This window comes from Mustela lutreola, chromosome 18 (genome assembly GCF_030435805.1).
Source record: "Mustela lutreola isolate mMusLut2 chromosome 18, mMusLut2.pri, whole genome shotgun sequence".
Taxonomy (NCBI): domain Eukaryota; kingdom Metazoa; phylum Chordata; class Mammalia; order Carnivora; family Mustelidae; genus Mustela; species Mustela lutreola.
The window spans coordinates 28,202,528-28,228,171 of NC_081307.1; the positions used below are offsets into that span (position 1 = coordinate 28,202,528).

A 25,644-nucleotide genomic window follows, 5' to 3' on the forward strand; every position below is an offset into this window, starting at 1 on the left:
CTGAAGAATTTTGGGAATGTGGCTGAAGACGACTTCTGAGCTAGCATGGAAAGCTCGGAGTGTGGGGATCACCTTTCTTGGTCTTTGTTGTTGTTATTGGATCTTAGTCGCTCAGTGGAGGAGGTACTAAAAGACTCAAATAAATGACCCACTTAAAGTATCTGTATGTCACGGCACTGGAGACGTACCAGCCTGATAATGCTACTTGGCTAAAATCCTCCTCCTGCTGGAGAATAAAACTCCCTAGAACTCAAATATTCTCCTCCACAGACCACAATCATGCATCAGAAAACAACTTAGTCGATTAACTGAGGTGTGCTGAAAATACGGTTTAAAATGGTTGTGACCTACTTTCTAACCACAGGATATTAAAGGCAAAAGAGGCAAAATTAGGAATTATTCTGTAGATTATCTAACTGCATGAAATTTATGGGCCATCTATGTATTCCTACGGAGAAAATTCTACCTAACAGTAGTGGAGAGACATGTAGCTAAGTGAGAGAAAGTTGTCCCCTCAGAACCATCGTATCTCTTACCGTGACAAAGCATTTAACTTAAATGAAAATAAACTCACTTCCAGAAAATAATTCCGTTCACAAGTTCTATATTCTACCCCCCGAATTTAGAGATAAAACAATACATTCTGTGGCAAGACTGGTTCAATGATCTCATGAGTATTTATTTGCCCCCAAACAAACCAAAAAACCTTTCAATATTCTGTGGTGGTAGGCTGAGTTAGAACCCATTAAACTACTCTCAATGTCTCTGTAGCAGTTATGTCTGGAGCACAGCAGTCTGCCCTCTGTGGTGGTGCTCGGGCCAAGGGGTACCACGCAAGTTCAGAAACCAGTGTGTAAAGCATGAGGGAGGCAGAGTCTACATAGTAAAAAACAGGTGAACATAAGGTACAGGCAGATAAACCACACCTTCCATAAGCCATGGCTTTGAACTTCTACTGTCAATTACAGACCTTCGATTATGCCTCCCTGGTAGCCGCTGTTAGAAATTCAAGAGGAAAAAAAAAGAGCAGAAGAGGGAAATAGAAAGAAAAGGAGATATAAAATAATTGGTAAATAAATTAAAATTTGATTGAGGATTTAAAAAATATATATTTAGTGTAAGTTATTTTGTAGAAAAGTCACTCGATAGGCCAGTCGTTTTTGGATGGAGGGCCATGGCTCCCTGAGGTCAGTTAGGGCTCCATGAGGGAAAGGCGGAGGAGACTTGGGGCTCCTGGGCTCACACCCACTTTAAGCAGAGCACCATCTCTGGTTTGTTTGGACATTAGAATTCCACACATGTGTTAACTTAGATAAAAAGGTTACATGGCAAAAATAATCCTCATCATAATAAAAAACTAGCCCTTTAAGAAATAACAAAGGCCAAATATGGGGCCGATTAGAAATTCCCAATTCTGATCTGGGGATGTGCTGTCCCCAAATTATCTAGAGATAAAGTGAAATGATCACAACAGAACTAAGTTTCATTCTTAATAATTAAAATAAATGAAGTTCATCATCGTATCTGAGTACTCATTAAAATGATCAGTATCGCAGAATCTTGGGAATCACAGCTAATGAGAAATGTCCACCTCTTAGTAGTATTTCTGCATCTCAGAGTCACCAATCTGGAGTAGAATTTAGAAGGAGAATTAGGTCCCAAGTAACCCTTGGAGGAGAAGGAAGAGTTAAGGAGGAAATAAAAGGAAGTTGCATAGACTCTCTTTTGCTTTCTTAACCCCTGAACCACTTCAGCACGCCGGACATGGCTGTTAGGCATCGCGTGCACTCTGTTAATCCTTTCTGAATTACCAGCTATGATTAGAGGGCCTTAATGGTCTGTATCAATGCTGCAGGAGGAGAGAGAAAACACTCTGATCTAAGGGAACAGAGGCTCCTCACTGTTCTGTGAAAGACACAAGACTCCATTTCTCTGTGGACGTGAAGTGTATGAGCAGGTGGGGGAGGGAGCACACAGGGTCAGGATTAGAAGGGCAACTAGCATCTAGCTCCCCCAGGAAGGTGCTGAGATCTGCTCCTCCCACTAGAAGGACCCTCTCCTTGAGCCAAGAGATTTATACCCAAGACCTACTCAAACCCCAGGTGACTACTGACCACTCATTCTACTCAAGAAATTACTAAGAGTAAACAAACAAACAAACAAACGAAAAAACAAAAAAAAACCCTTCTTTTATCTGCACGGTGCTAACAGAAACATAGAAGAAAAATCCTGGAAAATGTCTGTCCTAGTTATATTTGCCTGATGCCAGTTTGAGGGAGGGAGCCAACCCACCAGTCCAGATTGGTGATCTCTACAGCTGCAGAAACATTTGTTTCAATTCCTGAAAAAAGAAGTCAGAAACAGGTTGTTAACAGCGCAACTCACACAACCCTTAACCCGCATTCACAGAATTAAAACAGTGACATGGGAAGCTTTTCAAGTTATTTATATAAAGCCCCGGGCCCTGGTGGGTGTGTGCGTGCATGCACACACGTGTGTGTATGTGTGTGTGTGCGCGTGTGTACGCAAGCAGCGATGTTTCTCCCTACCGTGGGGAGTTGAATCCACTGTCCACAGTGATGCTGCTGCTGTCCATGCTGTCGAGGCGTGCCGAATGGGTGGCTCTCTGGTTGCTGCTGCTGTCGGTTTCTTTTGGGGCCAGGAGGGTGAGGTTCTTCTCAAACTTCCTCTGCAAGTCTCTTTCCTTCTCCCTCTCAAGGAGCCACTGCATGGTGCCTACATCATCTCTGTTTTTTTCCTCTTCCGTGTTTTTGTTGGCCCCTTCCTCAGAGTCATCATCGTCGGAGACGTTGTAATAGTCAAAAGAGGCTTCCTGGTTCCCCCCTGACTCCTGCTGACGCTGGGAACCGGGCATCGCTGGTGCCACTGAGGTTCCCAGCGACGGCTCCAGTTTCTCGCATCGGCCTGGCAGTGTGTCGGCAGGGGTCTTCGGAAGAGATTTGAGGAGGGACAGGCTCGATTTGTGATAGCTGTTGACAGACAAGGTGCTGTGAAGAGGTTTGAACAATGTGTCTTTGCTGAATATCTCTTTCCTCTTGTCCAGGCTGCTGGGCTCAGCGCTGTGGTGCTGGACGAGGCGTCCATTGGCCATCCCTTCTGCCCCTGTGCCCGAAGCGGCTGGACCCCCACCTGGCCCTTTTGGTGACTCCTCCTTGTGCCCTACAGGCTCTCTAGAAGAATGTGGGGCCTGCCTGTCAGGCAGAGGCAGCTTTTTCACCCCTTCCGCCAGAGTTAGAGTGTCATGATCCTCTTTGTTCTTTCCCAGAGGTGATGGCACCGTGAGGACTGTCTCACTGGAGGTGTTGCACTGGAAATAGTCATCTGTAGCTGTTTTTGTGGGACAGGATGGCAAACTCTCAGGGGGTTTGCCCGGCTCCAGAAGGCTACAAGCACTGGAAGGCTCCTTGCTGCCACCGACTATTTCTGGAATACACACCTCTTTATAGCTCGTGGATGAAACGTGAGCCCTTTGATGACCAATTGTTTGTGCAGGCCTTAAAGTACTATCATCAATGTAGGACTGGCTGGGGGTTTGGTCATCTTGGCTACAGCCTTCAGCCAGGTCTTCGGGTGTCCCTAGAGAAGAAGCACCCAGAGGGCCCTTTGAGTTATCCATCGATCTGGATCTCTCCTTGGCTTTGCTGGATCTCTCATTCCTGGACCTTCGGTCCTGGGTATGGCTGTGACTTCGGTGCACTTTTGAGTGGGAGCTTCCCCTGGAAGGTTCAGGAAAAGGCATCTCAGTTCTCCTTTTGGCCAATTCCCCAGACACATCCCATTCTGGGGTCATGGGGAAATGAGACTCGATCACGTTCGTGTTGCTATGCATGATGAAGTTATCTCCTTTGTGTTCAATGATGAAGCAGCCCTCCCTGGGTGCCCTGGTAAGAGGATCACAAAAGTCATACTCTCTGTCACCTGGGAGATCCAGATGAGAACCATCCGAAGGGTCTCCTTTAGACACTCGTGTCTTGCTGTGTGACCGAGATTTTCCATGGGACTTGCGATGAGTCCTACTCTTTTTACTTCTTCCACTGTGATGGGCAGAGGACCCAGCTTTACTCCTATGCGCTTTTTCTTCTTCTAGTTTCTTCATTAGTGCAGTGTGCCTCATGACATTTTCCACGGTCAAGTCCGGGTTAATGCGCCTAATGATTTCCATTTCCACTTCCCTGGGGATAGTAGTTGGTGTGTCTTCGTCTCGCAGGGGCCACTCCTCGGGAGGAAACTGGGCTGAGAAATTGGCTAGTTGTTTGGTCTTATCTTTTTTAAAACTCAGCCGGAATAATTTGAGCCCGAATTTTTTGGACTGCTTTTCACCATCTTTAGGTTTTGAGAGAGTTTCTGTCTTATAAGAAAAGTTTACAGTACTTTTGCTCTTTTCAGTGGGTGGCACCTGGCATAGTGACGGAGGGCAGTAGGGGTCTTTGCAGTCCTTGGCGGGTTTCCTCTGCAGAGTGGAAGCAAGCATGCTGTGCATGTCTTCTCTGCAGCAGTGGCAAGAGTCGCAGTGGTTTCTGGGTAACGTTCTTTCCCTGACGCAGCCTGAGGCAGAGGGCGTTATGGTTCCCGGTTGTGGAGAGGTACACTGAGACCTGTCAGGTATCCTCTCATCCAAATGGTACCATTTACTGTTAGTTCTTATGAGAGAGGGAGTAATGAAATAAGTCTGTGGGGTCACGATGAAATAGCCATCTGGAGTTGGGTAGATCTTCCGCTCCCGCACCAGCGTGTTCAACGTGTGCCGTAGAATTTCTTGACTTGGGGTGGGAACACCTGAAACCAAAGGAATAAAGACTCTTGAGAACATAGAGGGAACCTGCAGCTGCTTCCTGATTTTTTCCGAATCTGCTATGAACTGAATGTTTGGACCCCCACCCCCAATATTCCTGCATTTGAATCCTGATCGCTGATGTAAGGGTACCAGGAGGTAGGGCCTTTGGAAGGTGACTAGGCTTAGATGGGCTCCTGAGGGCGAGGCCCTCGGGATGTGCCCTCATAAGAAGAGGAAGAAGCGAGAGCCCCCTCCTCTTGCCATGTCTTCAAGCCAGCAAGACGGTCCTCACCAGACACCAAATCAGCTGGTGCCTTGATCTCAGAGCTCTTAGCCTTCCAGGACTCTGAGAATTAAATGTCTGTGGCTTCAGACCCCCACCACCACCCAGTCTATGGCATTTTGTTACAGCAGCCCAAACTCAGATAAAATCCTACCAATTTTGCTAAGTTTCCGAGTACTTCACATGGCAAGTCAGCAGGACCTGGAGGTGCTCAGGAAGAGAGATGGAAGCAGGTGAAGTGAGACTGGCACTTTTGTCACAAACCTTTACTAAACTGAGCCATCGAAGGCAGAATGTTTTGGGGCACGTGGGTGGCTCAGTAGGTTAAGCCTCTGCCTTCAGCTAGGGTCATGATCTCAGGGTCTTGGGATCAAGCCCCGCATACACCTCTCTGCTCAGCAGGGAGCTTGCTTCTTCCTGTCTCTCTGCCTGCCTCTGTGCCTACTTGTGACCTCTGCCTGTCAAATAAATAAATAAAATCTTTAAAAAAAAAAAAAAAGCAGAGTGTTTTTAAAGGAGGGGAAAATGAAAAATGTTTTATATGATGTAATATACATTTACCAAAAAAAGTCTTCCTTGATAGAAAAAAAATAGGGACACTGAGTTGAAATAGCTGTCTTGGCACTTGAAAACAATCAGAACATGTACAGAGTCTAGTGTATACCCTGGAAGCTACACCACACACTCATTTTTCAAGACTAAGCTTACTTAATAAACTTAATTTTGTAAGTTACATCAAAGGGCAATTAGACTTGATCATGGCTCATGATGCACCCTCCAATTCTGAAACCATGACCTTTGGTTTTGAAAAGGACAACAGGGTCTGTCAGGTTTAAGTGAGAATATTCTCCTTCTCAGACTGAGTCTGTAGGAAGGAGGTTACCTCGTAACCCAAAGGCCCTAAGAAATACAACTGTGGAAATTTAGATGCTCTACATCCATCTGGTCACTGCCAAATATGCCATATTCACTAGTATAGAAATTCCAGAAGAAAGGGACAGACACTTCCTGGTACCAGGACCGACACTGTTTTCAAAGGGCTTTATGTGCATAGCCCTTTGTGTGTTTATGCCTTGTCTTTCTTAAAGGACAGAATCAAGAGTCCAAATTCATTAGAGAGTATGAACTTTCCAGGTTACAGAGCATTCATGTATTTCTAGGGCATTCTCCATCCCTCAATGCCAGGCCCACGGAGCGTGCTAGTACTAACTGATTTGACCTGCATGCCAGAGTTTGGAAATGGGTCAGGTCGAATCATACTGCCAATGTTCAACCATGTCTGACCCACAAAATGACAATTACATGTGACTCAGCCTAACACAGTTAGGGCAATGGAATGTGGAGACCGAAAGCCTGGAGCCCAGGGCCACGTGGCTAGATTCAAACTCCAGCTCCATTGCAACGAGCTGATGGTAGTGGTTGAATTAGGCAGCCTCCCCTGCCCACACCCTTCCTGTGTTTATATCTAATGCCCCAAACCTCAGAATGGGACCTTGCTTGGAAACAGGGCCTTTGTATAGAGAAACAAGTTAAAATGAGGTCATTGGCATGGGCTCTTCTCCAGCATGACCAATGTTCTCCTACAAAGAGGAAAGTGGGCAGAAGCACATGCACAGAGAGAAGACAATGTGAAGAAACATTGGTTGAAGATGTCCATCCATGAGCCAAGGAGTGTGGTCTGTCTACCCTCAACAGACCTCAGAAGGAACCAGCCAACTGCACTGATATCTTGATTTTGTAGTTCTAGTCTCCTGAACTGTAAGACAATAAATTTCTAGTGTTTTTGCCCCCATACCTTGTTAGGCTGTGCTAGAAAACACATACAGCAGGTACCGCCTTAGGCAACTTAATTAACCTGAACCTCTGCTCACGGTCATCAGAATGTGGATGACAGCAGGTACCCTCACAGGGTAGTTCTGAGTCTAAAGGAGTTTAATGTATGGACAGCAGTACCTGAAATGCAGTGCGGGCTCTAGAAACATTAGCTAGTAATCGTCTCAACTTTGGGGCAGGACCCATGGAAACCAGATTACCTTCAGAGAACATCATGTAGCAACCTAGAAGAGCAGGGCAAACTCAGTTTGCCACAATCCTTCCAAAACTACAAAAGTGGGATATGAAAACATGAGTAATGGCCCGGGAGAGTGTCCCATGAATATGATGTGACCTGTCCATCCATCCCTGCTACCATCTTCAGAAGGCATCCTTCATGACCAACGTGGGAAAGGCAACATTGCTTTTGAATGATGTATTGTTTAGTATAATCATCTAATTTTTGCACTGCACAGTTTCCCTTTAGTCTAGGGCTCTACTCCTGAGAGACGTAGTATGTTGGTGTTTACACGAATGGCTTTCAGGCTGGTACAATAACAATTTTTTAAGAATTTTATGACAGTTTCTGCACAAAATGAACTCCATGTGAATTAGTGATACAACCCCCACCCTATATATGAAATTCTTGAGCGTCGTCATAAAACACACATTCACCTAAGAGAAGCCACTTAAGAGAGCTTCTATGCCCTACTCCCAACCAGGGCCTTTGGATGAATAAGTTCGGGGGCACCACTCACACAGACTGCCACTCCCAAGAGGAGACACTGTGCCCACTGCAGCCCCGAGAATGATGCCCACTGGGCTTGGGCAGCATTGCCGTGCGGGTTTCAAACCCATACAGAAAACGAACTGTATCTGACGTGGCAGCATGCTTGCGATCACTATTGTCACAGACATTAAGTTCTTTCAAAAAACTGGTAAGGCTTATTTATTTATTTATTTATTTGTTTATTTATTTTCAAAGATTTTATTTATTTATTTAGCAGAGATCACAAGTAGGCAGAAAGGCAGGCAGAGAGAGAGAGAGAGAGAGAGAGAAAGCAGAGAGAGAAAGCTCCCTGCTGAGCAGAGAGCCCGATGCGAGACTCGATCCCAGGATGATAGGATCATGACCCGAGCAGAAGGCAAAGGCTTAACCCACTGAGCCACCCACGTGCCCCAGTAAGGCTCATTTATAAGCATTTGTGATTGACCCGTTGACTCTGCTGCTGTAATAAAGGAAAGCTGAGGTGTAATCCAGAAAACAACTTGTACTATAAACAGAATTTGCTGACTGTAAGCCTTCTAAGCACTGACCATAGAAAACTTAAGAACCTGCACAGTCTTATAACCCCAGTGTCATCATGTTTATGTACCATTAAGAATCAGTGCTCAGCTACTGGGTATTTACCCTAAAGATACAAATGTAGTGATCCGAAGGGGCACGTGCACCCGAATGTTTATTGCAGCAATGTCCACAATAGCCAAACTATGGAAAGAACCTAGATGTCCATCAACAGATGAATGGATAAAGAAGATGTGGTACATATATACAATGGAATACTATGCAGCCATCAAAAGAAATGAAATCTTGCCATTTGTGACGACATGGATGGAACTAGAGAATATTATGCTTAGTGAAATAAGTCAATCAGAGAAAGACAATTATTCTATGATCTCACTGATACGAGGAATTTGAGAGGCAAGATGGGGCATCATGGGGATAATGGAAGGAAAAATGAAACAAGATGAAACCAGGGAGGGAGACAAACCATAAGAGACTCTTAACCTCAGGAAACAAACTAAGGGTTGCTGGAGGGGAGTGGGCTATGGGGAGGGATGGGGTGGCTGGGTGATGGACATCGGGGAGGGTATGGGCTATGGTGAGTGCTGTGAATTGTGTAAGCCTGATGATTCACAGACCTGTACCCCTGAAACAAATAATATGTTATATATTAATTAAAAAAAAAAAAAAAAAGCTCTGGGGGAAAAAAAAAAGATAAGTGCTCGGATTGTTCCCAAAGGAAGGAATAAGCACGAGTTTCCAAAGAGAACTTACATCTAAAGTTTTCATGTCTTGGATTTTCAAGTTTGTCAGTCCAATCACGTTTAGTTTGAAAAAACAGTAGAAGCAGTCCCTGTCCAATCCACTCTCCACACTACTGCCAGTGGGTTTTCAAAGCTTTAACTGCAAGTCACTGATTTTTAGGATGATTATTTTATTACGAAGCCCTTGTCTAATGACTGGTATTTTTAGGTGTCTGTGGAATCCAAACTTGCATAAGAAATCGGCAGGGCTCTCCTGGGAAAGAGATGGCTGTGATGGGTATTTTTAGTGTTTGCACTTTCCACCACTTCCAGATTCTAGTCCCAAAATTCACCATGAATTTGGATTTTGAGGACTTCAAGAACAAAGATAAACTTCATATCCAAATAGAGCTGAAAGCTGACTTGTCTCCTTTTCCACACCTTCGCATCTTTCCAAAGCAAAAGCAGATACCTAAAAGCACCGCTTGTCAACGGGACGCTTAGCCTTGTAAGATCTCTTTAATCCCGCAAATCCGACCACTGTCGGAACGGAGAGCACCTACCCACATTCTTGCATTTTGGACAGAAACTCTCGTGGGCTTCTTTGGATTATTTCTTCTCATGTGTGGAGAACACTGGCCGAGGGGGAATTCTGCAAGCACTGACGTAACGGGGTGAGTTGGGAGATAGAATGCGGGGTATATAACGTTAACATTCTCCGGCAAATTTAAAAGCCAACTTCAACCCCATTAGCAGTTCTTTCTCTGAGGGTCAGCTTTCCTCCCGGGAAGTTCCAACTACAACAACTCAACAAGTATTAGTCTGATTTAAATGACCATTCGGGATAGATGGACGAGGAGTACTTACTTAGCTGTTAAGCAAATATTTCATTCTTTTTATACCTTAAAAAAAATTCTTGTTTCTGTAATGGAAACTGGTCGACAAGAGTGGTTTTTAAAAATTCAACCAGTATTAAAAAAAAGGGGGGGGGGGCGCCTGGGTGGCTCAGTGGGTTAAGCCGCTGCCTTCAGCTCAGGTCATGATCCCGGGGTCCTGGAATCGAGTCCCGCATTGGGCTCTCTGCTCAGCAGGGAGCCTGCTTCCCTCTCTCTCTCTGCCTGCCTCTCTGTCTACCTGTGATCTCTCTCTGGCAAATAAATAAATAAAATCTTAAAAAAATAAAAAAATAAAAATAAAAAAATAAAAATTCAACCAGTATAGAAAGGTGATAAAAGGTTTTACATTTAAAAAAAAAAAAAAGGAGAGGGGTCCCATTTCAGTATGTCAGACATTTTTACTAGGTTTTTCACTAAAAACATTCTTTAGAATATGGATATAAAGACCAAAATCTAGACCTTTTTTTTAAATTTATGACATAGGCATTAAACATGAGAGTTCAAATATTTTAATAATATTTGGTTAGACTTCAAAACTCTATTTTCAAACGGTAAGCTACAAGAAAGTAAATAGTCTTACCTTAAGAAAAACAAAATAAGCCCCATAACTACGGTATTTAAATCCCTCCAGAGTTTTAGCACACTGAAAATACACTTTCAAATAGGATTTGAATTGTGTTAAGTTTCTAAATTATTTCTTTCTGAAGTACCTTAATGCTTGCAAAAGAAAGGAAGGAAATCAAAGGAAGAAAAGAAAAGAAAGGAGGAAGAGAGATAAGGAAGAAGGAAGAGAGGCAGGAAATCACCTCATTTTCTGAAATACTAGTCTAAAAATATGGTACTGTTGCTAAACAAAGCTTTAAATCATTACTACCGTACCCTAAAGCAGTGGCTGGCAAACTTTTTCTGGAAACAGTCAGAAAGTAACTATTTTACTTTGTCAGCCATATGATCTCCCAGCTGCAAGTACTCAGTTCTGTAGCCAAAGACAATATGTAAACAATTAGGCAAGGCTGTGTTCCAATAAAACTTTATTTATAAGCATAAGCAGTGGGCCACACTTAGCCTGCAGCCATGGTTTGCCAAACACTGCTCTAGATTCGGGTTTATGCAGTGCCCCTGCCATCTGGGGTTGAACAAAGAGTCATCAGTGTCACAAAGATGAAAAAGGTTAAGTTCGCTCCTCTCAGTCTATCTGACAATAAGGTCTTGAGATGTAAGTTCACTTACCATAAAAGCTAGCAAAGCAGTTGTTCTTTTAAGTACAGGTGACCTATGAATTTCTCTGCAAAGTATTCCAACTTAGTGATATTATAATCAGCTGCTCGACAATTGACTATTTTATTTCGCTATTTTTCACAATATTATTTTTCGCAATTCATAATGCCAGTTACATACTGGCCCCGTGTTCTTTCCATTCTCTATTTTATATCCCAGTAATGGGAGAGATGTAACCAACTTTGGAAAAGTGATGTGATCTCTCATGAAGCCACATGAAAATAGAGGGAATTTAAAAGCTACCGGGACGTTTGATGTCAGAAGTGGCTAACCAGGTATAAGGCTGTGAGAAGGGTCTTTCTTCACAAGGGCATTCCGTCTGGGAATCTGTCTCCTTAGATGGCTCTCACCTGGGACTCTGCTTATGTTACCACTGAAAGGAAAAGGGTTTACCTGGAAGTTAACAAAGAAAGACCATCAGACAGCGAAGAATATTCAGAGACAATGTTAGAAAATTCAAGGCAATTTATAGATTGCGAAGGTGAGTCCATGTTCTTAAACGGTATGCATAATTTTGAGACGTGTTAATTAGAAAATAGAAGAAGGGGAAAAAAATCACTGGGAGAGAACTATAAAGTTCTGTTGGGGCAAAAGGAAAAGTGGGGAGACTCAACACAGTAGATGAACATTTAGTTTAGAAGCAGTCCTTCCGCCCTCCCCCCATAGGTGGGGAGCATTTTCCTACATCTCAACCTTGAGTTCAGCCAAGTTTGCTTTGGCCAAAAAATAGTAGCAGGTATGGTGTGACCAAAGGGCTGAAGAACGCTTGGACAACTGGGCCTGTTCTCTTGTGCCTCTGTTGTCCAGAACAGGTCTCTGCTTGTCTCCTTCTCCAAAGAGGAGGGGGCACGGGTGGAGCAGAGGCCTCTGGAAGGTCCAGCCTGGGTCAGCTGACTCCTGGGGAACCCCCAGATACGTGAGCTAAATAAATGTTCATTGTGGTATGCCACTGATGCTCTGTGATTGTTACCCAGCATCTCAGTAGCAAGAGCTAACGGCTACAGCCTCTAGCTTCTACTGACCAAGGTCTCTTCTAGGCTGAATGGAATCTGTGTCACGGGTTCATTTTTTTTTTTTTTTTTTAAAGATTTTATTTATTTGACAGAGAGAAATCACAAGTAGACGGAGAGGCAGGCAGAGAGAGAGAGGGAAGCGGGCTCCCCGCTGAGCAGAGAGCCCGATGCGGGACTCGATCCCAGGACCCTGAGATCATGACCTGAGCCGAAGGCAGCGGCTTAACCCACTGAGCCACCCAGGTGCCCCACACGGGTTCATTTTTAATGCAGCCATAGGTAGAGTCCCAGCCAAGCTGGCCAACTGGGGGCAAGGTATTGTGTTTTATCTGACTTGCACATCACTGGCACCCCTGTGTTAAAATGTACACACACACACAAGACAGACACTCAATGGCCAAAAGTGAAGAAAGTCTATAGTTTTCACATAAAACTGAAAGTCCAGATTCTCTTGAAAAGGTAAGAGATTTGCAACTGTGGCAGGGTTCTACGTTTTTGGGTGGGAAGGGGTCTGATGCCCTGGAGCTGAGTAGTGGGAAGCCTCTTTGGCGAGAGGGCATTCAGCCCTAAGCTCTCACCCTAATGTCTTCCCGCGCTGGAGGCACCCAATGCCATTTGTGCAGCAACTGGCCTGTTCTTTTCATAATATTTAAGAGAAAAGGAAACATCTGAACTGATTTATCCAATATCAGATGATAAAAATGCATCAAGCCATGACACAAGCAGACAAAGCCTGTTTATTTTTGACATTACTGTCTTTTTAGCGTAGTCCCTTGGGACCCAAATTATCTGACCTGTTACCATGAATCCTGATGTTCATGTATTTCAAGAAGATTATGGAGAGGTTGAACAGAACCTTGGCCATTTTTGCTAGAATTCTGCACGGATTCTGCTTTAATGTCTTCTTCTCAGTGCCGATTTAAAAAGGACCGCGGTAACACCCGAAGACAGCAAATTACTTTTGAAGGAACAGGGGTGCCTCGGCTTTGAATGACAGAACTACAAAAAAAGTTTCTGGCGCGTTTTGGCAAAGAATTTTTTTTCTATTACATTTAAATGAGAGAAATGGTCCGCGTGACGTCTTGCGGTGAAGGAACACGCCCCTATCTGGACAGCGCTATGCTCTTTTCCCGTTACCTGGGAAACACGTGGTCAGGTGCTCCATCAGCGCCTCTTGGGTGACAGGTTTCCTGGCGGAGTTCATTGCTGAGATGGCCAAGCAAAGGATCTCCCCGAGGGGGATAAACTGAGATTGACTGATGGGAGACATGCTGATTGGTGACACATCACCTGCAGAAAGACAATTTTCAAGTAAGCAGCTCATTCAAAGACCCGGCCTTTCGTCCCACACAAACACTTGCGCGTGTGTGCACATACACACACACACACACACACCTGCACATACACACATACCCCTCCTTGGATTCTTCCCCGTTCCCTTTATTAGGAACGGATCCACTCTGAGTGCGGCAGTCTGTTCTGGCCACGGCCAATGCCACGCAGGTGGAAGGCCAGAGCAGCAGACGCCCGGCGGCCTCGACTACTAGAACCCACCTTGCGAACCCGAGAGCTCCCTGCCTCAGGCTTAACTACTGAAAGGCGTACAACACGAGCCTGAGAAAGGATCTCTGATTTTATGAACTTGGGGCTGGCTTATGTCTAGCTGCCATTCCCATCTCGACAAACGCACTTGCTGAAATCATGGAGATTCATTCGATCCGATGCTGAGTGCTCTCTCCGGGTCAGGCATCTGCTGGGGGCTTGGGGTTGACTCGGGAGAGGGAGTCATCCCTCCTCCCCCGGAAACACCTCTGCTCTCAAGGAGCTTCTGTGTGAGCGGAGGAGACAGACAAGTGGCCCAGAGTTCACAGTTCACCGTGGAGGGTGAACAATGGAGGGCTGGGGCTGAGGGGGCGGGGTAGGGGTGCAGCAGCCCCTTGGGGGGAAGCAGTGGAGGGGGAGGAGGGGGAGGAGGTGGCGGGGCTTAGAAGCAGGAAGTGGGTGGTTTCCCCGTGGATGAGCAGCCTGAATCCAGGGATGACTAGGAGTGTGCCTGGTGGCTGGGGAGGGTGTGGGGGATGGTAGGACCGGTCAGCAGGTGTTTTCTGGGGAGTAGCAGAGAAGGGGCATAGGTGTACAGGGACAGCCGTGAGTGAATAGCTGAGTGCCCAGGGCCTTCATCCGATGAGGGATGCTGAGCCACCAAAGGCATTTCAGGAATGACAAAGTCAGATGTGAATTTCAGCGACAGCGGGGACGGAGGGAGCCGCAGAGAGCAGATCCTGCACATGGGACCGCGGCCACCGACATATGTCTGCAACTAAAGGAGCCCGATGGGGGGGGGGGCTGAAGACCCCACAGCAGGGGGTAGACACTCCCGGAGAGTCAGCATGCAGTGTGTCTGAACGTCATGTCACGGTGGGCTGTTTTGCAAACTTTGTTCCAAGGACTTCTAGAATTCCCTGGAAAGACTTCTGAAATGGGGAGAGGGGAGGTGGGGGGGGGGGCAGCAGAGGGAGAGGCTGGCAGAGCAGGGAAGTCTGACCTTGGCACCTGGGTACCACCTGTGTCAGACAGGGGGAGCTTTGTAAGGTTTCCCTGGAGAAAAGGCCCTACAGAAAGAGGGGGAAGTTTGAGCACAGCAAGTTTCTGTGGGCTTTGGAGCTTACGTCCCACACGTATTTATGTAATCTCTCCTTTTTTTGTTTTCCTAAGCATGATTTCTCTCTCCAGTAAACTACCCTGGCTGGCCAGATCCCAGACTCGGGCCCACCTGTGGCCCAAGCAGCATGGCTGTCAGGGACCAGCCTCCTCTCTGTCGAGGCATGGAAAGCTGTGCCCAGCTACGATCCCTGGTTTGCTGGGGGCCCAGAGGCCCTTGGAGAAAGAACCTGAATGTGCTTTGATAGACTAGATGGGAAAAGGTTTGATGGACAAAACCAGGCCAAAGGGGCCTGCCAATGAAAACCACCAGGGGAGGGTTAAGCCTAACAGGCGCGTGAATGAAGCAGCAAGCCCCCAGGGTCAAAGGTGGGAGCCCCACACCTCCCACGAAACCCAGCTCAGTTCAGTGCTTTCCTCTCTCCTGCCTCACCCAGGGCTCCATTCTCTGCAAGACGGGGGTGAGAAGAGCACATGATCCCAGTGGTCCGTGGGGCGGGGGGTTGGCAGTGTTGGACCAAAACCCAGCACAAGAGAAGAACAGCAAAAGACAGGAACTGACCTCACTGAGAACCCATGAACTTGGGGGGCCTGCGGGATAGAAACACCATAAAGAGGGGCCTCTGGCAAACACCTGGTGGGGGAGCAGCGGGTAGAAATAAGAACACGGAATTGTGCCTGTCCCTGGGGATCTGAGTTTCTTTCACTGGCTGGGAAAGCTCCGCTCATACTCGTGACTCAAAAATGACGGCTTTGTGTGGGCTGGGACCATCTCAGTGGGCAAGTGCGCTGCCGCCTAGAACACTGTGTATCTTTTTAAACCCGCTGTGCCCTCAATTAAAACAAAACCTCATGCTACAGCCTCCTGTGTGACAGACGGACCAGGGGTGGCTGCGAGGTGCGGTGGAGGAGGGCGTTGGGAGTTCCAGATCCTTCTCTCTCCATCCACGTTCTCCAGGAGAGGGTGGGGATGCCGAGGCTGGGCTCCTGATGAATTGGCAGGGTAGCCGCGTGGACCTCAAAGTCACTTGGGATGATTTGGAAAATGAGACGAAAAGGCAACGGGAGAGATCAAAGCAGATTCCAGCCCCTCTGGACCTGCGTACCATTGGGAAGCTGAACACCTTCGGAGATTTGCCTACCATGATTTAGGACTTCTCAGAAGACCAGGGATACAAACCCACTAAGAGGGATGCTTTTTTAAGGGCAGGTCTACTTTAGAATTGTGTATAGGTTCCAGGAAACTCGCGCTCTCTGTGGAAAGCGAGGACAGTGAGCAAAACTAAACACTGTCTAGGCCAGGCTTGTCCTTCTGCTTTTAGTGAAAATTATGCGTTGAGTCAAACTGACATCTTCTCTGTCCATTTCTTTACGTTCGTCGCTGCCAACTACAAGAGCCGGCATGCTTCGAATGTGTCTGAACTGCATTTGTTTTGGAAAAGCTCAGTTTTGCTCTAATAATGACTCTGTGCCATAACTTTTAACTCAGGCTATAGAACAGAATGGAATTTAGATGCTCTAAGGGACTCTGTCGTCCTCTTGTTTTTATACCGCACCAAGATAAATTATTTCCCACTCACTTCTGGTCTCCAACCCTATCAGCAATTCTCATCCACACTGTGTCCAGATGCTCCTGGGCGGGCTCCTCCCCTCTGACTCCAGTGTTACCCCTCCCCCAAAGCACCTCCCACCCCCGCACCGGGCCCCTGCCCACTGGACTGGCTTCATGACTGTCAGCTTTCCCTTCTCCACAGAGCAGCCATGTCCCAGAAAAACGGGGAACTCACCACCTCCCTGCATAAAGTCCTTGGGCGACAGCCCACTGCACCCAGAAAGAGAGCAGAACGGTTCACCAGGTCTGCAGTAACCCACAGGGTCTGGGTCTGGGCCTGTCCAGCTTCCTCTAGGACCAACACCCTACTGCTCCCCACCCCCTCCCTCTTCCACACTCACAACTTCCTCTGTTCTTTGAACAGGACAAGCTTTTTCTCAACGCACGGCCTCTGCATCTGTTGAGCTTCTAGAAGGCTCCTTGCACAGACCTTTGCTGGAGTGACTTCTTCTCGGAGTCTCGGTTTAATCAGGGAGCCCCGTCCTGACCACCTGATCCAATGCTGTTCCCATCTGCAGGAGACACTCTCTTATACTACCTGAGTATGATACGTGATGTATTTAAAAAAAAAAAAAAGTATCTGGTCTTTATCCCCATTTCCTGCACAGGGTCCCTAAAGCCTGCGGCATTTCCCAAGTGAGAGAGAAGGTGTCTTGTGTTATGTTGAGAAGGTGATTTTTGGACCTGAAGTGGAAAGGGGGGCGGTGCAGGAGAACTCACCCTGTGGTTGCAGGGTCAGAATTTGCATTCTTCCTCCCCAACCTTCAGGAAGGGGAGAGGGGCTGGACAGGTTGAATTAGTCACCAATGGCCAATGACTTAGTTGATTATGTTTCTATAATGAAGCCTCCACAAAAACCCAAAGGATGGGGTTCAGAGAGCTTCCAGGTTGGTGGACACATGGGTATTTGGGGAAGAGAGGTGCGCCCAGAGAGAAGGGAAGCTCTGAGCCCCTTCCCTGTACTTAACCCTACTACACAGCTCTTTCTTGTGGCTGTTCCTGAGCTATATCCTTGGATAATAAACTGGCACTCTCATCAGTAAAACGTTTCTTTGCGTTCTACAAGCTGCTCTAGCAAGTTCCTTGAGTCCGAGGAGGGGTCATGGAAACCTCTGCTATGGAGCCAGTCTGTTCAGAAGCACAGGGAACAACTTGGGCTTTCCATTGGTTTGGGGAAGGGGGGGTGGGCAGTCTTCTAGGAGTAAGCCAACTCATAGCTACTTTGCAGCTAATAAATGTTTTCTGAGGTGCCGTAATTCATATTGTTCTAAAAAGAAAGAGTAAATAGATTTATATCAGCTTTATTTTCTTACAAACTTCCATTTAACTACAGTCCTCAGGGAACAGTTGTCAAATCCAAAATAATTCAGATAAAAACCTGTGGGATCTGATGCTCTCTCCAGGTAGACGGTGTCCGAAATCAGCCCAGTTGTAGGCTGGTGTTAGAAAAGGGCTTGGGGGGCGCCTGCGTGGCTCAGAGGGTTAAAGCCTCTGCCTTTGGCTCAGGTCATGATCTCAGGGTCCTGGGATTGAGCCCCGAGTCGGGCTCTCTGCTCAGTAAGGAGCCTGCTTCCTTCTCTCTCTCTCTCTGCCTACTTGCGATCTCTGTCAATTAAATAAATAGAATCTTGAAAGAAAGAAAGAAAGAAAGAAAGAAAGAAAGAAAGAAAGAAAGAAAGAAAGAAAGAGAAAAGTGCTTGGTGGTATAGAAAAACCACACACACCCCTGACTTGGCACCAGAATCTAAGCAAACTACTGTCTTCACTCTCTGAATGTGTGTGTGTGTGTGTACTGGTTTACTCTCTGCCTCACCCCCCACCGACTAAAAGTTCTGCCAATGAACACACAAACGCTATATTCCAACTATATTCCCAGGCCCAAGGGTCCGGCAGAGGTCACACCAGACACTCAGTAAACATTTGTTGAATGAAAGTATGAATGAATGACTCTCCATTCATAACATTGTAATCCTAGGAATTTCCCAGGGTATTTTAAGGATTGTGACTTTCCTCACATATTTTTGCTAAATAATTGCAAAACAAACAAAATAACAAGAGACCAAATATAATATACCCAACCAGGTAATTTCTAAGACTCTTAGCTTCAACTATCAATAACAGTGCACCAAAACACAGCAGTTACCACAGAAAAATAATTATATATTAAGTGAGGATCAGGACATGCATTTAAGATCTGTATTAAAGCAATCACAGATACCTCTTAATGCAATACATTAGCCAAGTTTACCAGGATTTTCTATGGCTCTTTTATGTAAGACCTGCTTAATGAGCGAGCAAGTCACTCTTAAAACACTAGAAAATTTGGGGCACCTGGGTGGCTCTGTTGGTTAAGCATCTGACTCTTAATTTCAGTTCAGGTCACACTCTCGAGGTCGTGAGATCGAGCCCTGTGTTGGGCTCCACACGCAGCATGGGGTCTGCTTAAGATTCTCTCTCCTCCTTGCCTCTGCCTCTCCCCCCACTCATGCACGCTCTCTCTCTGTCTCAAAATAAAATCCTTAAAAAAACAAACAAACCAGAAAATTCTTCTAGCAACTGGACCGCATATAATGGTTAAAGAAGAAAACGAGGGAAAATACCGGTCACCATAATCTACAGAAACTACCACATTGTGTATAAACTATGGTGACTTGTCTGTAATTTATGGGATGGATTTTTCTTTTGTCAGAATGAGTTCTGATTGCATTCATAAAGACAACTCAGAGCTACTTTGCAGGCTAACAAATTTTTTTCTGGACTGCCACAGTTCTTTCTGTTGTTCTAGAATGAAGGGGTAAATAGGTTTTATTTCAGCTTTCTTTTCTTTCTTTTTTTTCAGCTTTATTTCTTACAAACATCCTTTTAAGTACAGTTCTCGGGAAGCATGTGTCAAATCCAAAATAAGTTAGAAAAAACCAAGCACCGTGTCCGGGGCAGAATAAGCATTCCAGAAATTTCTGGTAAATAAATTTAAAATCTGAGAAGACATGACAATATTCCAGCTGTGAGTGCACCGTTTTGACTTTAAGAGCATTTAACATTAAAGTCGAAAATACCTCACTGAGTATTTGGACATTGCTTTTATTTGAGGTACTGGTGAGCTGAGAAGCCTGAGCGCAGAAGAAAGCCCCCGGTACCAGCTGGGAGGAGCGTGGGGAGGAGCGTGGGGAGTCCGGCAGAGGCAGGAAGGCGCGCATGCGCACGCGGGCAGAAAGCAGCGCAGCCTGGGGTGGGGGTGCTAGGCACCCCTGGGCACAGCTGGACCATGCTGGGGGGTGGGATGGAGGAAAAACAGCAGTCAGAGGGATCCTGGCTGACCAGAGGCTTACATCTAATTCTCGATGCTGATGGGGAAGCTTTGCATGTGTTTGTGGAATGACGTGACATGTTGGTGTCAGAAAAATCACTCTTCTGCATCTGTGGGAAACAAACCCCCGCAACCATGACAAGTGCCCAGGCAGCTGACAAGGAGGGTCTGCGACGACAAGCAGCAATCTTGCACGTGCCGACTTTCTCCTGCACTGTCTGCCGCTAGTTATTCCCACCTCAGAAATATCTTCATCATGAACACACATTCTTACCATCGATCCCCCCCTTCCTTCCCAACTTTTGGCTAGTTCCTTTAGTTGGAATTATTTCAAAAAAATTTCTTCCTCACATAATTCATCCTTTCAAGAAATACATTTGAGAGCCTGTTATATATTTAATACCTTTAGGCACTTAAGTTGCAAAATGGGTCCCATCTCAGTTCTATCGGTGTGCCAAAAAAAAAAAAAAAGGTACTGTAATAAAACTCTGTTCTTTATAAATGCCATTTTTTTTTTCAGTTATTAATTTAGGTTCTCGGTACTCTCCAACCTCTGCATCTGGGGGAGGGCAACACAGCTCCTAAGAAGACATGACTTTCACACCAATATGCATCCATCTCCTCCCAAATGATATCCGCAGCTTTCCAAAAGATACCTAGCTAGGAAAGCAAACATAAATCTATTTCCTTCCACCTTAAAGTACCCTTCTTCACACAACTCTATAAGAAAAGGACAGCCAAAATTTTTCCAGAACTACATCATAATAAACTACACTCTTGAAAGGACCCTGAAGCCCATCTTCTATCTTAGCCTTCTTTAAATAATCTATTTTTTTCCAACCACTAGCATTATGTTTAAATTATCCTGTTTTCCTGTTTATTTTTAAATACTAGTTTCTGCTGTGAATGTCGGTTTGAGCTGTACTCTGGATTAAAGAGTGACCTTTGACACTAATGAAATTCGTGAATCAAAGCAACCTAGTTACCAACACAGTCCTGAAACTGTACTAATTTATAATCGGGAAATTCCCAGCACATAAAGGCATTCAGAAGGTGTTCTAATAAGTGCCCAGTCTCTCATAACTAGATACAATAACCACTCTGCATCTGTTTCCTTGTCTGTAAAATGAGGGTTTAGAAATGATGTCAAAGATTCCTTCAGGCTCTCAATGACTCTATGATTCTATATCAATGTAGCAGAATTCTGGCATAAAAGCTTAACACGGTCCTCCTGTGTAGCTCTATTTCCGTCTTGTTAAAGAAACTATTTTAATACTCAATCCAATCTGAAAAAAGTAGGCTTTAATTTTAAAAAGAATAGCAACATATATTAGCCATTCATTTCTTCCCTTGTAATAAAGCTTCATCATTTGCTCCTGCTAATTCGAAGTCTGGCTCAGCTTTGCTCCTCAGCACTAAAGCGCCCCTGTTTTTGTTCTCCGTGTTGCCAAAATTAACACTAAAGTTAAAATTATAGATGCCAATAAAATTACCACATGCAGTAGACACTGTGACTCATAAAAATGGTCAAACATGCCTATAAAATGTAGAGTGGGCACAGAAGCAATACAACTGTATTCCTTTGAATGAACTGTTCACAGGACTCCTGACATGCCAAGTTTTATCTGAAACACCCTTGAACCTGGGGAAATCAGAAGCTCTTGTTACGTGAACAATGTCTCTAATACATCGGACAGACCCTGGGTTTTACAATGTAGTTCAATTTATTTACCCCAACTTTATGTATGAGTGGTGTTTGGTTCTCTTAACGGAGGGTCTACCACAATATTTTTTAAGAAGCTGCTCTAGAAGAACACGTATTCCCCTCCCAGACCCTCCCCAGCAGACAGCAACCCCCTTGCAGGAGGGCAGCGTGTACACCCCCATGAACTCACAGGCTGTGGCATTTTAAATAGTTTTCCCTTGAAACCAAACTACTATCCTTGACTTACAAATGCTCGCATTTGAAATCTAAAAGGAAACTGGCATTGAAAAAAGGCCCTTTTACCAGTTTACTATAGGTTTGGTTTCAATGCCACTGATTTCAGAAATTTAAGGCTGAGCCTTCACTGCAATTCTCCTTGATGGCTGTAAAGATGACACTTTTTTTTTTTTTTTTAAGATAAGGTATTTTAGAATATTTGGAAATTCTACAACAGCTTTTCTAAAGTTACTTGGTGCTTTATTTCAATACGTGATGGCTCTCTTACAGAAGGTCTAATTCCTAAGCTATCGTTTGCATAAATTGTCTTAATTTAAAAGAGAAATGTACATGGGGGCTCCAATTAGTAATGCCCAAGTGAATGGTGTCTGCCACCTGTGACTTTACTAAGAAACTTTGCATGATGGTATACAAGAGCAAACACAGGGGTCTACGGCGCACACGCACGCACGCAAGAACACACACATGGGCTGAGGTCCATCACATCCCCTGAATCTTCCTGCTTAGTGTAGACATGCAGCTACTAGGTACAATGACAAATCAATCAGTTCACTGGCTTATAGGAGAAACCCATTCCCTTCCTCAATCTACACGCTTTCATGAGTCATAGTGGCGATTGCCCTTGCTCCTGAGATCTGACCACTGATAAAGAAAATCGTTACCGGATAAGCAGAGATGCCTAAGCATCTGGAGAATGGTGGGTGGGTCGGTGGAGAACGGGGTAGAGGAGGGTGACTAATGGACCGGGATGGCTGAGAGCCCCCTTACAGGGAGTCCGCTGTCACCATCACCAGGAATGACCACCGGCACCTCGCTAATCATTTTTAACCAATGCCACTGGACCACTCCGCTCTTGGAAGAGAATTGTCACTGAGAAGTTAGGACGGAAATACGAGACATCAGGCCAATGACATGCTTCTGGAATTCAAAGCTTTGCTCAGGCTCTACATTATGACCCACATGCGACGAACAGTGGGTACTACGGAGTAAACCCTAGAAGTGTGCTACTCTCAAGCGCGCACTCACATGCTTGTTGAATACCAAGGTACTCCACATACAGACAGGCAAGTTGAGACCCAGCTATTGTCAGACGTTTCCATCACCAGCTGCCTCTTTGCTCTTTAGACGCTCATCTAGGGCTAAGTTACAGCCATTTACCACCGGGATAAAACCACGCTGACATGCCAGTCCTAGCTGACAGCCATTAATAAGACCTCTCAGAGGTTCTGCCACCCTGGGACGAACCCCGCCAATGGGAGTCCTATGGAACGTGGCACCCTCCTCCTCTTGGGCAGACGTATGTCACGCAAGACAGAATCAACGTGCCTCTCTGAATCTACCACGTGCTTCTCTTCCACTGCCATCCTGTACCAAAACCCAGTCGAACAGCAGAGCCGTCCAAGACGCCGCAGGTTCCACTGATGCTGTTTCTCAACAACAATTCAATACGTCGGTCCGACATCCCCAGGGTCATTCGCTTCCACTGTTTACAAGTCAGACTCACCCCAGCTGTTCTCAGCCTCTGTAGTCCCTGCTTCGCCCGTTCAGGTATGCCAACCGCACTGTGACTGATTCCTCCACAATGCAATTATGCCAGAACCAGAAGGCCCAATTAGATACAGTTCAAACCTATATAAATGCTGACAGTCCCCAAATTACAGCAAAATTATACTGAATGACTGCTACCGACTCCCCAGCCGCTGAACACTCTTAGCACCCCTTCCAGCAGCCACGGAGGCTGGTAGGAAAGAACACGTAAGAGTTTACGGGGAGGAAGGCTTGCAGAGGCCGGACGACACCCACCGAGAACACTCCCAACTCGAACACTCCCAACTCCCTGTGCGCACGCACGAGGAGCTTTTCTCTCCGAAGTCTGGCATCACGAGACGGGGGCCGAGGCCTTGGACTCCACAGCCGACACTGCGGGTTCGAAGCCTAGGTCTGCTCCTCGTTAGTTGTAGGATTTGGAACAAATTATTTAATTTGGTGGAGGGAGATCATGATTTCTTCTTTGGTAACGGGCACAAAGGGATGTTCACTTTACAGAGCTGAGGGGGTTAAAGGAGATGAGGATGTTGAATGCTTACGCTGTCCCCGGGGCCAAACCATATCTGGCCAATAGTAAGAGTAGTATAATTGCCTTCCCTGAGCCTATTAAATTTATTCAATTTACTCTTTCATGGCGTTTGAATTTCTACTGATAGGAAAATCATTTGGACCCAAAAAGAAACCTTTTTTTTTTTTTTTAAAAAACAAAACTGAGACATCTGCAAGATTGTTACACTAATATGAATTAATTTTATTGGACTGCTCACCTTTTGGGTTTTAATGTGAGCATGAGCACTGAGCAAATGGAAGAGCTTGACTGGGAAGCAGGCAAGTTAAGATATATATACGTAAACATACAGCATTTGGCATGTACTAGTGGGCTGGGGGGAATGGTCTGAAAGCAAACGGGAAGCATGCCTGACCCCAGGACCCTTGGAGAGGAGGGCACCAGAAGCCGGGGAATTGTATGCGTAGACAGTTACAAGGACACCAAAGAAAGTGGGCCTATTTCAAAAGTTCGGCTGGGCCCATCTCTTCCCCAAGAAAGGAAACTCAGCACTTGGGTTTGAGCACACTTAGTACACCAAGAGCTATATAAACTTTGACAGAACCATGATCGTCACCTCTTGTAAGGAACATGCCCTGTGGGATTCAGGAGAGTCACTTTCACATAAATATTCAGAATTTGGCATACTGCTTACCTATGGATGACTTGTTGGATAATATCCTTCCTCATGCTCACCTTTTGGGTTTTAATGTGAGCATGAGCACTGAGCAAATGGAAGAGCTTGACTGGGAAGCAGGCAAGTTAAGATATATATACGTAAACATACAGCATTTGGCATGTACTAGTGGGCTGGGGGGAATGGTCTGAAAGCAAATGGGAAGCATGCCTGACCCCAGGACCCTTGGAGAGGAGGGCACCAGAAGCCGGGGAATTGTATGCGTAGACAGTTACAAGGACACCAAAGAAAGTGGGCCTATTTCAAAAGTTCGGCTGGGCCCATCTCTTCCCCAAGAAAGGAAACTCAGCACTTGGGTTTGAGCACACTTAGTACACCAAGAGCTATATAAACTTTGACAGAACCATGATCGTCACCTCTTGTAAGGAACATGCCCTGTGGGATTCAGGAGAGTCACTTTCACATAAATATTCAGAATTTGGCATACTGCTTACCTATGGATGACTTGTTGGATAATATCCTTCCTCATCGAGTAAACCATAATCAATGCCCCCACATAAGGGCCTCATGTTCATGTTTGTTCTGAACAGTAACAACCCTTTACAAGCAGCACGTGGCACCATCTGCAATCATTTCCTAAGGTTAAGTCCAGTCATCATTTCTAGGGTCTGAACTCCCAACGTCTACCCTACGTTAGTCTGCTCCGGGAAGACCCTTAAAATGAACAAAACAGATCATTCTCACCCTCCATGACAAATGAATGCTTTTAACGCTGCCACTTTCAACTCCTCACCATCAACTATTTCCTGAGTGGTTTCTACGTGCAGGGAACTGCCAGGAGACGTGCACTGTGGAAAAAGGCCTAAGTCTGGATCCTTGCCTTCAGTGAGCTTATGATTTAGGTGGGGAAACATAATACAAATGTGTGAAAATATCAGCAATTCTAACATATTCAAATTACTGTTTACAACATCCTTAGAAGAGACACAAGAAAATACAGGAATGACTAGCAAATTAACTCCTACGATAGGAATTTATTAATATATAATTATATTCATCTCTCCATAGAGAGAAATAGTAATTCTCTAACAGCATTAAGAAATGACCTCCTATTGCATAATCAGGGAAAACTTTATGGGAAAGGGAGACTTTGAATAAGGTCTTTAAGGATGAATGGAATTGTTGGTTGCGGGGACCTTATATAATTATTGTATATTCTCAGCACACTAGGATGTCACCAAGCATCCCTTAAAGCTGACTCGACACCCTCCACTTCGCTTGAAGA

At 45.5% G+C, this 25,644-nt stretch overlaps 1 protein-coding gene across 7 annotated transcripts in view; it reads right to left on the reverse strand.

Annotated features, from left to right (window-relative positions):
- The window catches only part of STOX2 (storkhead box 2), a 247,570-nt gene that overhangs the window by 9,235 nt on the left and 212,691 nt on the right, over window positions 1-25,644 (reverse strand). For 5 of the 7 annotated variants that reach the window (XM_059156282.1, XM_059156281.1, XM_059156276.1 and 2 more), the window contains 2 exons: window positions 13,243-13,395; window positions 2,550-4,797 (listed from right to left, as the gene is read on the reverse strand). In XM_059156282.1, the coding sequence (XP_059012265.1) occupies window positions 2,550-4,797; window positions 13,243-13,375 (2,381 nt within the window). In that variant the 5' untranslated portion in view covers window positions 13,376-13,395. Of the gene's footprint in view, window positions 1-2,292; window positions 2,342-2,545; window positions 4,798-13,242; window positions 13,396-25,644 lie in introns of those variants that run through there. The other 2 variants (XM_059156278.1, XM_059156279.1) reach the window with 2 other exon arrangements.